Source organism: Ananas comosus, linkage group 1, assembly GCF_001540865.1.
Source record: "Ananas comosus cultivar F153 linkage group 1, ASM154086v1, whole genome shotgun sequence".
Lineage (NCBI taxonomy): Eukaryota > Viridiplantae > Streptophyta > Magnoliopsida > Poales > Bromeliaceae > Ananas > Ananas comosus.
This window is the reverse complement of record NC_033621.1, coordinates 10,917,409-10,932,676: the sequence shown is the minus strand read 5'-3', so window position 1 is coordinate 10,932,676 and position 15,268 is coordinate 10,917,409. Positions and strand designations below refer to the sequence as shown.

Sequence of the window (15,268 nt, the reverse complement as noted above, 5' to 3'; positions counted from 1 at the left end):
TAAGTTAATATATTTGAACTTTCATGTTATTTTAATATCAAATTAACAATTTGAATTATAATATACTATTCATTTAAACATAAATTTTTTCTTTCTGAAAATTAAAATTAAAATTAAATTTGAATTTAATATATACAATTATAAAGTTTAAGCTCAAATTAAATTTTATAAAGGTTTATTATTTATCAAATTAGCCACTATCTTAATTGTAAGTAACAAAATTAAATAAGGAACAAAATATTTGTGCAAGGTTAATCAAATTTGGTAATTAGCTTGTATTTGTTTTTCAATATTATCCTTACTATTAATTTTCAATGGTAACTGTTGAGTAGGTAACTACTATATAAAAGTCAATTTGTCCTTAAATATAATGGCTAGATTTAATTGAGCCCGTGTATTGAAACATTTCTAAACAAATTATATATGTATGATTTTTTTTAGAAGGAGAAGAATACTAGTCAATATATATATTATTATATATATATATATATATATATATATATATAGTACACGATACTATATATATAGACTATAGTTTAGGAGGCCGCACAAAAGCGTCATCGTTCATATCAAAGACAACATTATCTTTGGTGACAGACAGCGTTCGGCAGCTCGATGAAATGCTCGAAGAATTGGGTTCGTCCCGATTGGCGGTCTACCACGGCAAAACGATCAACTACGCTATTGCCCTCTCGGTACGTATGTTGGATGATGATTTCAGGAAAGCTGTCGCTGAGGTCTTGACACTGCTGCACCAACTATTTCATTCCCCGGGGCGCATTCTTGATACCCCCGCCAACGAGGTGGATCGCGGAGGATGAGTCGCTCTCCAAGATGACACGCAGCAAGCCAGCCTTTTTTGCCTCCGCCAGCGCGGATCGGATGCCACACAACTCCGAGTACGGAGAATCAACGCCCTGGCAATCCGTAGCTCCAGCAAAGAGGAAGTGGCCGTTGCAGTCTGTGGCCACGAAGCCGGCGCCTTCGCTCGAGTCTTTGCTGACGAAAGAACCGTTGGCATTCAGCTTTACCCAGCTCTCTGGAGGAGGGAGCCAGGAGACAACGAGGTTTTTTTTCCATGGTGTGCTTGCTTCTTCTTCAAGATCGATGTGGAGGTCACAAGCGTCGTAGGGCTGCGGAGGAGACGGAACAACGATGTCGTAGAAGCTACTACCGCAGCTGCAGCGAGACGCGGGGATGAAGCGGAGGTGGAATCAAATTAAGCGATGCGAAGAAGAACTTAGGAGTGATGATTAATTAACGTGCGAGAGAAATATATATTAAGAAATGTCAAGTTAAAAAAAAATTTAGAAAAACTATTATATTCCTGTCCGACTCGAACTCGATGTAGGAAAATTCCAACGGTTAGAGACTTCGACACAATGCTACGGGAAGATAATATTTGAATTATTACCATATTCATAATATTTTTTTTTAGAAACATATAATTTTCATAACATATGAAATTTTAAAAAAACTATTATATTCATATTCAACTCGAACTCGACGTAGGAAAATTCCAGCAGTTGGAGACTTCGAGTGTGAGACTAGGAATAAGTTGCTATTATAATAATCACTAGGTACGGGCCCGTGCTACGGGAAGATAATATTTGAATTACAACCATATTCATAATATTTTTTTTTTAGAAACATATAATTTTCAGAACATATGAAAATATAAAATATACGAAATAGAAAATATACTAAAAATGGTTAGAAAATAAACATAATATGATGGATAGAAAATTTAAAATAAATTTGCATACAATATAGTAGAATAAAAACCTAGTATAAATATTAAGAATAAAAGTTAATATAAGGCAGATTGTTTGTATAATAATGAAGAACTAAATATGAACTTATTTATATTATATATAACTATGAATTGGAGGAACATAAAACAATACGAAAGCTCTCTCCTTAACCGGGAGCTTTGATGGGGCCCACATTTTTTAGATAGGCGGGGTATGGGCAGATGCATCCGAGATTCATGAGCGGGCAGGTGTATGAGCGGGTGTAGGAATCAGTTTTGCATTCCTTTAACTAAAATAGAAGTTCTAATCATAACAACAAAATCCTAATAATATCCATTCAACATAAACATTACACTATTCATGCATGCAGAAAATCATGGTTAAAGATAATCAGATAAAGATAAAATCAATGTACCTTATGCATTGCGAACCTGGAGAAGATTTGCAAAAAAAAAAAAATCTAAATTTTTACGACAAATAGTTATGCAACACATTCTCATAGCGATTATCAAGCCAGGGGAAAAAAAACCTTTCTGCACTGAATGGCTATGGAACATGAATCATATCAAACAGTTCTTACATACATATAACAGAGTGATCTTCAACAAAATATATATTTAAAATCAAAAAACTAAAGGTAGGACAAAAGTGACATTCATGTATAATGAATAAACCTAAGACAGCACAAAAGTTATATTCAACAAAGCATACACATAAAATCAAAAGTAGTAGAGAGGAGAATAATGAGATAGTAAAATCCCAAAAAGTCCTCCTACAAAGTTCCTCTAGAATGTTCCTCCACAAAATTCCTCGACAAAAATTCACAAAGTTCCTTTACAAAAGTTCATAAACTTCACAAATTTCACAAAGTTCCTCCACAAAAATTCTTTTATAAATAAAATCAGAATATTATGCAACTGTAAGGACAAATCCAAAACCTCTAAGGGCTCCCAAGAAAAGTAACAAAGCCGGGTCTTTTATCAGAACGCCTTACCTCCCATACAACTCGTTGGACGAATTAAGCATTAAAAAGTAGAAACCTCATATTTATTCATTTGATCCAGAATGGTCGACACAACAGGGGAAAAAAAAGGAATGTGTATTATTTTTTATCGGAGAAAAAAAAAAAACTCAAAAAATGCTAGAATTGTTACATGAAAAAGTTAAAAATATTGTTACCTAAAAGGTCTTTTTCCCTTTCTCAATTTAAATGTTTCTACACTTGATTGTGAACTTCTAATACAAAATTAAAGACATCAATATATATCAAAAAACCGATTCTAATAACTAATACTATTTTTTCTTACATTGATTGCGGCAGCTGGGTTTGAAATATTTCCTCGACAATGTCATCGATTTGTTTAACAACAATTGTACTTTCAACAATTTCTTCTTCAATTTCCTGAATACGGTTTTCGCATTTCTTATTTTTTCCTTTGATTTCCAAGTCAACAGAAAAAATTTTTGTGACACGAAATGACTTGAGATTTGTACTAGACCTACGATTATCCGACACTATTTGAAAAATATAAGATTGACCAATGATATTTTTTATAACAGGTGGCAGCACAAATCTGTCCGAATTTGTTGCGATTGCTAATTGTTGGGAAATGGTACCCGTACTTTCTTTATAGGCTACTTTGTAATGGTACCCGTACCTAAGTACAAATATTATCTTCCCCACATAATAGACGATCCAAAGCCTGTGCACTAATTATAATCGTTTCGCACCCTTACTTTCACAAAAGGAGGAAAAAATATGACCAATACTGCCATGTCACGATAACCTTACTTTCATAAAAGGAGAAAAAGATATGACCAATATTGCCATAAGTAAGGATAACTGTAATAAATTTTTTTATTTTTTTTGTGAAGGCGATTATGTATCTGCATGCCACAAAATCTTCAACATAGGACAATAATTAATTAGATGCATTACAATATTCCGAGCTCCAAAAATTCAGATATACTACTTGTACACTCATAGTTAAACTCCAATCTTACACCTGCCTATCAAATTTAAACAACGCTTTTAAACATCTATAAATTTATTAAAACTTTTATAATACTTATGTGAAAATAAACCATCCAATATACAACAACATTTGCAATGCAATGGTTGCCCAACGGCCATCCAATTTGCAATGTACCAATGAATTGCTTGTATGCAATAGTTGCCGAAGGACCATCCAATATGCAACAACATTTTAGCTTCTAATCATCAAAGAAAAGGAAGCCATCCATCTCAAGGGCACCATATTTTTTTTCTGGCCCAATCTGCAATAGTATTTTAGTATCTAATCATCAAAGAAAAGGAAGACATCCATTCCAAGGACGCCACATTTTTTTTTCACCACCGCTTATCATTTAAAACCAGACTTAAAACTAGCAGCTTACATATAGCATAAAACCATATCTGAGCAAGAGAGGAAAAATGCCCAAAGCTCCATAGAATACTGCCTAATCTCCTATCTCCTAAGGCCACCCAAAAAGACAAGAACATCATTACGCAGTACAGGAAGAACATTTTTTTTTCCACCAGAACAAAAACTCATAACATAAACTTCACATAGTTCTTCCTGAAAAGCCCTGCTAAAAACTAAACCAGTATACTATATAACTATAGGAGGTTTTTTCCTAAGTACATACCCAAAACCTCTGAGAACTGCCAAAATAAAGCAACAACGAAATGGCGTCGCCGAGTCTTCACCAGACCCCTCCCCACTGCTCGCAGGGTGAACGCCACGAATGCTATGCCGCTGAAGCACCTCAGAACACTTTTCTATGTTTCCCATGAACTCACGCCTCTCAGCAACTATGAGCTCCTTCTCAGACATAAGATTATTATAATAAACCTTTAATAAATTGTAGTCAGTTTTTAAATGCTTATATTTTTCGCGGACCACAGTATGGTCCACTAAAAGCTCAGCATACAAACTCTCGTAAATTTTTTTATCTCCAAATTTGCATCCTTAACCTCAAAAGCATACTCGTCATGCAATTTTGCGACAGCATGCCGAGCAGCATCCTCCTTAGATTGATCAATATCCGAGAAGGGATTGCCCCAAATTCTAATGGTCTCAGCAACAGATTCACCTCTAGGAATCTCAACTTCAACATTAACACTAATCAATCCATCATTTTCAACCGGGACACCATACATCGGAGCCGGGAGCGAATACTTTTGGCACACATCGCGTAACAATTCACGAAAATATACGGTAACAACTACTGATGTCATAACTGCAGCAAAATAGTTCACAAAAAAAAACAAAACGCATGGAGAAATAAATCAGCAAACTAGAGAAACACCTAAAAAACATAGCAATAAAAAAAACAAACAAATTGTACAGAAACCATCTTTCAGCTACGATAGCTCGCAAATGGCAGGGAAACCAACCATAACCCACAACAACCAAGGCTTCAATGAACAAAAGCTGCAACTTTCTTAGCACTCTGCGAAAGAACCCACAGGAGTGAAATGCCTTCCGAACAAAAGCCCCACCTTTCTTAGCCCTTCGATAGAAAACCCACAACACCGAACCCTAGAGTAATAGAGGATATACGATAGAGGATAGAGGATATAGGAAGAAAACAGAAGAGGAAAAGCACATGAAAATCCACAAAATTCTAGAGCAATCCTTGTATTTATAAGCAATTGAGCAAAGGCAGCAGGGGAGAGGGAGGAAGGGAGGGCGTACGGTCCCCTAGTGCACGGGAGGCGGGAAGGGGAGGGAGTAGGGGAGGGGGGGGCGTACGGCAGGACCGACTGCGATCGACTAACCCAACCGCCTCCTTCCTCGAATCAACGCAACCACACGAAGAGGGGGGACGTGCAAACGCATGACGTGCCACCCCAAACTCAAGTACCAGAAACCCACCGGTCGAATCAACTCAACCACATGAAGAGGCAGCATGGACGAACGTACGACGCGCTAGCCCAACCTCGAGTTCGAACCATCGGTATGACACAACCTAACAGAAACCCACCGGGTGCTAACGGTCGTACGGAAGATCCAGAGAGGAGAGAAGATACCACCATCCAGCTGCGGAGAGAGGATATCAGCATGACGCGTCCATCCCGCCCGGCATGCCAACTTACACCCGTACAAAGGGTGCAGAGGGGAGGCAAGATACCGCCACCCGGCTGACGCTCGAACGAAAGGTGCAGAAGGGAGGAAAGATACCGCAATTCGGCTGCAGAGCGGGGACATCAGCATGACACGACCATCCCACCCACTATGCCGCCAATGATTCTACCCGAGATCGGACCCCCAACATGACGCAAGCCGCCAGAAGCCCACGAAATGCCACCCAGCGGCGGATCCCGCCCGCCATTAATGAGGAGCGAGAGCGGACCGAGGAGCGAGAGCAGAGCAAGAAGGCGACAAATTAATGAAAAGCGAGAGCAGAGAGTGAGAGGAACGAGAGCGGAGAGCGAAAGAGGTCCTGGCGATTAGACGTATCAGAGGAGTAGGTCAACAACCAGCCTTCAAACTCAACATTCAAAGAAAAAAAAACAGCCTCGCGCGAGCTAGCGTCCGCGCCGGGTCATGCATGCGTTGGCTCGCTTTCGCCCGCTCGCGCGCCCGCACCCGCTCGTCTGCTCGCCCTCACTCGCGCCTGCTCGCCTTCCTACACCCGCCCGCGCCACCTGCTCGCGCCAGCTCGCGCGTTGTGGGCCCCACCGAAGGCCCGATCATGAGAAGGGCTGTCGTACCACGTTTGGTTCCACAATTCAAAAATAAAAAAAGATGATATAATAATAATAATAATTTTAACTAACAAAACATCATATTATTTATATTTAACCAATCAAATATCTTATTTGATAGAAAAATATAATAAAAATATTTTTAAAAAATTACTGATAGGATGAGGGAACTCGAGAAGGGTTTTTTGATTGGTTGAAAACACCATACCATATTAGTAATATAATTATTATATTTTAAATTTTTTTCTCGGACTTCGAGTCCGTTTAGAAATAAAAGTGGGATTGAATTTTCAATTAATATTCGTAATTAATATTCGCATCTATTTGATATTTAATTTGTATCCGAATTTACTTTTATGAAATATAAACTTTAATATATGATTAATATTAAAACTTGGATATAGATTCGACATAAAAATATAGATAGGATATGAATTAGGCACTATCCAATATATGTCCCACCTATTTTCATTCCTACAAAATGAGTGTTGATTTTCAAAAATATTCTAAAAAATATTTTTTTAGTTAAACGCTAATTTCTATCCATTTGATTTTTTTTTAAAAAAATTAGTGATTCACTATATTCTAATACGATAAATTATTCACTGTGCTTGACCATGTTGAACAACAGTCAAGTCCTGCTGCGTAGAAGAACTCAAATAGTTTTGCAGTACAGTTTAGCTTAAACACAGTGAATACTGTATTTGATTTATACCACTACTTCAGCCAGTCGCTGATGTGACTTGCGTTGTGAAAATAAGTTCAGTTTTATAATTATAAATTTTGTGAGATCATTTATGATTTTTTTTTTTTTAATGACTGAATGCAAAAAAAAAATTTAAAAATAAAAATATAAAATAAAATCGGTGGTGTTCCAACAAGTCGCGTCCTTTTTGAAAACGGAGCGTATCATTCAAAAAAATCCAACGCCCACTCCACCTCACAGCCGAACCCTTCCCCGTCTCACTCTCTCTCTCTCTCTCTATTTCTCTCTCTCCCCCCACCTCCGATCTAGGGTTTTTCACCCGTGATCCATGGCAGTCGACATCCGCCACTTCGACGGCGACGATCCCCTCGCCGACCTCTCTCCCCTTTCTCTCCTCCCTCGCACGCTTGGAGCCGCGACCCTCGCCGAACCCTCGTCCTCGAAGCCCCACGATGCGGAGTCGTTCCAAAACCTCCTCAAATCCGTGGTACATTGCTCACTTAGACCCCTCCTCGTACAGCTTCTACTTCTAAACAAACCCTTCTTCGATCCTTTTCCTTGTTTAGATCGATCTTAGGATGTTATTTGGTGAAAAATCGATTTGATTTGTTTCGCAGAGCATTCTCTAGTTTGGGGGACCTGTTGTAGAATTTTTTCACCTGATTTTGGTGAAGTTGGGTGGTAAAAAATCGATTTGAATTGTCCTTGATTCTCTAATTCTAGTGAACTGTGATCATTTTGCTGTTACACTTGGTTTCAATATTAAGTCTCGGTGCGTGTTGTTAATTGGTTGCATTTACTTCAGTAGCTTTCTCTGTTAGTTTATGTCATCTTAGGCCTCGGCTGCTACAGCTGCTGCTTTTTTGTATTTTTAAACACAAATTCTCTGCAACGGAGTCTTGCTATCAGCAAATTGCTGGCAATCTGCATGAGGTAAAATTTTGTAATAAATTTTCTTTTGCTTCTCTGTTTTATTTTCAAAAAGACACCATTTTGCGTCTAGCCTTGGTGTATCAGACGCTAAATAGCAATGAATAATTAGGTAAGTCCACCTGCTGCTGCTTCACATAGAAGCTGTCTTTGAAAACACGTAAAAATGATAAGAGTGGTAAGCAAGCCTTATTGCTGGATTGTTGTCTCTCTATTAAGTTGTTGAAGCAGTTGAGTCATAGGAATGTTTGCGAGCATGTTCAAGGCCCTTTAAACTAAGAACTAGAGTACATTTCAAAATATTTGTATCAAAGTTCAAAGACAATAAAGGAGAAGTTCAATTGTAATCACATCGTTATAAGGCTAGCGAACTAGCGAAAAAGAAAAAAAGATTTTCAGCTTTTAACAAGTAAAGTACTTTGAGTTAGTTTGTTATCCTTGGGTCAACTAAGAAATATGGTTGTTTTATTAATACAAAGTAAGCACATGGTCTGTTATTCGCAGAGGCTTAAAACAGCCACTCAGTAATTAGGAAGCTTTTTAAAACTGATGATGATCTAAAACAATGAGCTATATAAGTTGGCTAAAATGTTAGCTTGTTTCATAGTGAATTTCTGATTATCTCCATATGTCAGCTGGAGTCATTATGAAGTTTTGCTGCGGATGCTATTAGATTGTCCTAGTGAAGAAAATTAGTGCAATATTCAATGTGATACAATTTTCCAAAAGGTTATGTGCGATATTCATGCGGTTATCTACTGCATAGCGCATATGCAGTACCTGTGCAGATGGGTATTCAGTCCATTTATTAAAATACTAATAAAATATCTATAGGTATTAAAAATATAGATAAATGCTTCCTAACAAAGCTAAATAACAAAAGTAAAAAAATTCAGAATTCATAAATTAAAATAATTAATTCCAAGAAAATGACCTCATATGCACATGTGTATTATTAACTAATAATTAGTAATTTACTCTTAATTATTAAATAGAGAAATGAATAGAATTTTGATGCAAAATCACAAAAATGTCAAACAATAATCAGTGTTCTAATAAGTGATACGCTAAGCTTTATGAAAATAATAAAGTTTTTAATAAATTGCCGTTCACATCTTTTGAGAGGCCAACACTTAAAAAAATAACAACTAACAATTACAAAATTATTCATCAATATTTATAAACATGTTTATTAGATAGATTAAGAATAAACCTACTAAAATAAGAAGAGAGAAAGTTAGGTTATATTTATATAAAAGTAATTGTATTTATGTGGATTATTATTAATTAAACTTGTATGAAAAATATTCATATGTATATATATAATTATTAATCAAACTCTCATTCAACATTGTATTTCAATCTCATGTTAGAAAAAAAAAACTTTACCGCATATGCAGCTACATATGTGGCCGCCTGCTGCATATGCGACGCATATGGGTTGCATAGAGGTCCGGCTGCATACTACACCCCATATGCGGCCGCATGGACCGCTTTTTGGGATATTGGTGCGATATTCTGAAGTACACAATTAGAGTAGCCACTAGTATAGAAGGACTTAGATTGGTAGGACTTTTGTAGGGTCGCAAATAATGCCGGCATAGTATTGTCTTGGCTGACCTGCCATATTGCTAGTGCAGCTCAACTTTGGCATTTTTCTTTTTTTAAACTATGTGAAGAATTATTGTCTTTGTATATGAATGATTAAATTTGATGAAATGAAAAGTGATTTTTCAAGAAGAACTGACTGCCTCATTTGTAACCCTCCATTTTTTCTATCCAAGTATGTTAAACTTGATTTGCTAAAATTCATGAAAAATCATGGCCAATTTTTTCCAGATCTTCTAATCATTGTGTTAATTTAATAGAGTACATATGGTAACATGATAACTCATTTGAACCTTTGGAGTGGACATTGTCTTTTTTTCTTATATTGATAATCTAGTTCTGACACATGCTGGCAGTGGCATGATATTGCATGTTAATAGCATGACCTCTCATGCTGAGTGTTTGCATAGGCCTCTACTATGGCAAAGCATTTGTTGGGCAGAAAAGCAATCACTATATGGTCAAGTGTAGAATTGCTTGATTAGCACATTTTTTGCTTACCAGCGAAGTTATAAATGTACCATCTATTCTTTAAGTTGATTGAATAAAAATATTAAATTCTGCAACTTTTTTTTTCCTTTCTTTTCTGTCCACTATTGTTCAAAAGTAAGTTCAGCATAATATTTCCTTCTTTGGATCCAAAACACTTGCTGCCTCAATTCAATGTCTTATCATAGATTCATAGTAATGGCTGCCTCCTCCGTTCTCACTTTCTTGTGCTAAGTGAAACTAAGATTCTTATTCTTCTCATAATTGAATTTTTGTAAAAAAGGGTGGGCAAAAGGATTTTATTGTAAAAGAACTCAAATAGGCGTTGTTTTAGCACTTGGCACGTGCTGCAGTGGTGACTGGTGAAAAATATGTTGGCGGCCATAATTAGCATATAAAAGAGTTTACGAACTGCTCAGATGAAAAAAAAATATATGCTTTTCTTTTGTGATTCTTGGAGTAGCAGCATTTTGATGGCTTGTGCCTGATTTGTTAGTCTTTATATACTTGTTTTTATGCTGTATATAGACTGGTTTCTCATTGTATGTTTGAGTTGGTTTCTTGGCCCTCAATCATTACTAATGCATTCTCCGTAGTTCATTTTATGTCGTCCAATTGCTAATGAGTAGAGGAGGATACGTTTCATGCAAGGATGGTGTGTTGGTGTGCCATCAGCACGACACAGCACAGTAGCACGTTGGTGGTGGCGACAGGACCTTTCGTGCCAGTGGTACACATTGGCATGAGTTTTCTTTTAAAAATTTCATGAAAAAATGGCATTTTAGTGTGTTTTAAAGTCTCTAGTTGTCATAGAAAAAGCCTAGTGACATATCTGACACAGTATAGTAAAAAATAAAATTAGGAACATCTTAATAATTGAAAAGATTATTTTATGTATATTTTAAGATGAAGTATTTATGTTAGATGTATCCTCTAACTAAAATTTGGTCCATCATGCAATGAAACTAATTAATTTCTCCAAATGTTAGTACAACTATAGATCCACAAATATACAAAATTTATATAAGGAAAAGAAATGCAAGCCTTTCCACCTCAGAAAAAACTCAAAAGAACCAATTATTCTAATCGTATTGGTACAACCACCCTAGGTTACCTAGAACACAGATCAATATGGTTCACAAAAGCGGAATTAGATCGCAGATTGCCACTTGCTCTGAAAGATGGTATGATGGGGGTACTCTTCAGTGATGCATTTTATCAGAATAGAAATCCTTTACTTGACACACAAAGTGTTGATAAATAGAACTATCGGATACATACACACCTATGTACATGCATATATATTGCTCTCAATACGATTTCAGCAAAAGAGTGAAGAGGTTAGGATGGGATTGCTTGCTTTGCCGTTCCAATTCGCTAGTGATGGGATTGCTTGCTTTGCCGTTCCAATTCGCTAGTGATCCATGAATTGGATCACGCGTTCCAAGTTACAATTAGATGTTCAAAGGTTCTTTTACGAATAAGCCAATTAGGTAACCAAGCAACCCCCTTCCACGTATTGGCAATGCGTTGTCACAGTATGGTTTAGTCAGCATGGGCAACACAAACAATCCTTTTGTTGATGTTCAGAGAGTCATGTTTGCAATATATATTTTTTATTATTTGACAAATTATATCTTTTATTATTTGTGCCACATCATCTAAGGCAACTATTATATTTTTATGTGAGAGTAGGCATTGGAAGGTTCAACAGACATTTTGGAACAGGCGCGAATGATCGTCCAGAGCTATTCAAACAATAAAAGTGTGCATGCAGATGCTGGAGACTTGGCTATAGTCACGAATGGCAAGCTTGATAACCATGGGCGAAGGCCCGCATTGGGTCGTAAACGAGCTCAATTTTCTTTGAAGCCCATCCCAAGGTAATCAACTTGTTGACAAGCTTTTGTACAAATGTCATTTCTCACTTGAGCTGAGTTGCTTGTGTTTTCTTCTTCTTCCACTTTGTGTGTCTGTTTGGGCATGCTTCGTGTGCGATGTTGGGTGGCTGGCGAAGGAAAGGATTTGTTACTTGCCATTATTTTGTGGGATCTAGACAATTGAGCGTTATCCATTTTGCTTGATGATGTTCGATGGGTAATTGCTCCCGTGTCTTTTAATGAATATACCGTAAGAACATCCATGAACAATTCTCTCGATTTATGTACTTTAAGAACGCCTACGAACAAATTGTTTGTCCTAGATGCATACAATCATAATTTCAAGATTGGCAGGAAAATACCATCAGTTTGCTCTCTTTTAGTTTACCGGCATTTTTAATTGTCTCTATGCAGTTGTAAGCATGTTGAAGTGATTTGATATTTTCCATAGATGTCTTGCTATTTACTTGCCTGTTATAACTTGTAAGCACAGTGGTCTACATACTAACATAAACTCTATGTTCTTCTTCTTTGCAGTCTTTCCACGCAAAATGTAGATTTTTCGAGCATAGATTGCATCAAAGATCCTGAAGAGTATTTTTGGGCCGTTGAGAAGCTTGAAAGTAATCATCTAACCAACATGGAAAGTGCTCTCTGTTTTGCTTGTGCTAGTAACAATAAAGAATCATCAGAATTCTTCTTATTTGTTTTGAAATTAGATGCCGAGAAAGAATTGAAGAGACTGAGGGGTGAGGCTTCCACTGATTTAGAGCAGAATTCACAGACTACAACTACTCGTCAGCAACGTCCGGGAATACTACGGTATGCTTTACTTCTTTGTTTGACTATTTGTCCAGTTTTTTCAAGCGAGTTAGTCATCCTTAGATATTTCATAAAAAAAAAGGACACTATGCAAACAACCTTCTATTCATATGCTTATTCTTCCTGACTGGAGTTTACTTTTCTTTTTAAGTTTCGGTTTTAGTATGCACAAATAGTCCCAACTAATGGACTTGGTTATCTTCTTTTATCTGCCTTTTCTTGTTTTCGTGAAATGCTTTTCTCTTTTAATTAATAGAAGTATGCTGCTACTTCTCTTGTATATGGATATCAACTCTATGATAGTTATGGAGGTAAAAATGTTAATTACCAGTAGTCTTCACTTTTCATCTTATCGGGCGTGATCTTCAGTCTCTTTTGCATTTCTCCGTCCATAAGTTTCTTTACGTTGGCAAGTGACTGTCTTTAAAATGATACACGTGATAATTCTAACAGAGGTTTGATGCTATTCTCTATTCTGTATTTTCTACTACTTTCTTGTTCTGATATTGGATTAAGACTTCATTTTGTGAAGTGTTTCAAGTAATGTAATATTTCATGGTAGTGCTGATTGACATTTCAATGACATGGCGTGCCATAGTAGCACCATTTTTTGTTGATATCGGCTACCATTTAATACCACTTGAGTGGTTGGATCATACAAATGTCAATTATAGTTGCCTAATTGGATCATACAAACATCATTTGTTGGATCATACAATTATCAATTGTAGTTACCGACGATAGTGTTCATCTCATAGAATTCCTTTAATGTACAGGTTTTAAGTGCTTAGTTCTAGCATATTCATAACCGAAAAAATATGACATTTGGAAAGGTTAGTGTGATGCAGAACTACATTTAGAGGGTTTAGTCGAATCATCTTATTTTTAATTAAGTCAATTTCTTGTATTAGGTTTGATTGAGTTATTTAGATTTTATTCTTTTTCTAATTTATGGAATTATTATTTTTGTTAATTTGTTTGGGTTATTCTTTTTAGATTTTTCAGATTTTCTATATGGAATAAATCCCTAAAAATTAGGGATATGGTTTGGGATTCTTTTTAGATGTATTTGCATTAGAAAATAAATCCCCAAAATCGTGGGATTTGTTTTAGATTAGGATTATTTTTTGAAGATCATAATCAACCTTGATGGCTCTCCTAAGGGGGACAGAGAGCTTAGTTACTTGGAAAAGAAAAAGACACTTGCTACTTTGAAATAGAACAGCTTTCAAACAAACTGGATTGCTTTGCCTTTGCTGGCTTTCATCAATACTCCGACTATGGCCCATGTTAGATGACACTAGGTCTATTAATACATGCATGTCCAACTTTTGTTGCCCTTAGAAAATGTCCTAGCTGTCCAAACCTAGTTAAATATTATTCATCATATGTCTAGTCCTTGCATCATGGTAGCAATTTATCTCAAGTAAAATACAATTCATGTATATTATTTTACCAATTATGCTATTCCATTATATACATAAACTCAATATAGTTTATTACTTTAGATAATGCAAAGTGACCAATCCACTTTGATAATGTACAACCCACCTCGATTTACCGCTAATTGTTTGTAGACGCTTGCAATTAGGACCTCATAGAAAATTGCTCCTCTCCAAGCCAATCCGCCAAAAAACTCTCAAAGTTTGCTCTAATCCTCAAATCGGCTGCCAAAAGCTTGTTGTTTCTCAACTTGTTGTTGCCCCACGAGTTTCTCTAACCTTCAATTAGAGTTCCCAAGGTAAAAAATATTTTTAAACCCTCAAAATATAATAACTCCAAATTTTGACCTAGGGCTTCCAAAACTACAATAAAACCCAAATCTGATGGCAAATCTTTATAATTGTAGCTTAAATTAGCCTAAGGTTTGTTAAAATTCTATTTCTTAGGGGTTAAATCCAAGACCCTAACCCAAAATCCTAGAGACTCACCATCACCCTCAGCCCCTCCAAAACTTCTTCTTGCCCAAGAAGCTTGCTCCTCCCTTCTAAATCCCCTCCTAGCTTGCTTTCCTCCAAGCTCCATAGTTTAGGAGAAGTTTTCTAGAGAGAGGCAGAGAAATAGGTGAGAAAGGAAGAGAAGAGTTTTCTCCTTTGTGAGGGTGAAGTGAGGAAATGGCTGGTGGTGTTATTTATAGTGTTGTAACAATAGCCAAGTCTCCCAAATGAAAAGAATTAAATCTGTCCTACAATGCTCCTAGACTGCGGAGAGTCCGGATCCTCTCTCCACAGTACAGATCTTGAACGTTTGCCTAAGCTGCGTGTGGTCAGGGTCCGAATCCTCCAGCAACGATTTGGATTCGGAACCTTGATTTCAGCCATTTCGTGACGAAGGTCCGAATCGCCTCCAAACACCGACCCCCACC

At 36.6% G+C, this 15,268-nt stretch overlaps 1 protein-coding gene across 2 annotated transcripts in view; it reads left to right on the top strand.

Moving 5' to 3' along the window:
* LOC109717578 overlaps window positions 7,402-15,268 on the top strand; it is a 19,428-nt gene continuing 11,561 nt past the window's right edge. Inside the window, exons 1-4 of one of the 2 annotated variants that reach the window (XM_020243433.1) lie at window positions 7,402-7,661; window positions 11,897-12,084; window positions 12,619-12,704; window positions 12,801-12,903. In XM_020243433.1, coding sequence (XP_020099022.1) covers window positions 7,503-7,661; window positions 11,897-12,084; window positions 12,619-12,704; window positions 12,801-12,903 — 536 coding nt within the window. In that variant the 5' untranslated portion in view covers window positions 7,402-7,502. The remainder of the gene's footprint in view (window positions 7,662-11,896; window positions 12,085-12,618; window positions 12,705-12,800; window positions 12,904-15,268) is intronic. The other variant, XM_020243426.1, reaches the window with a different exon arrangement.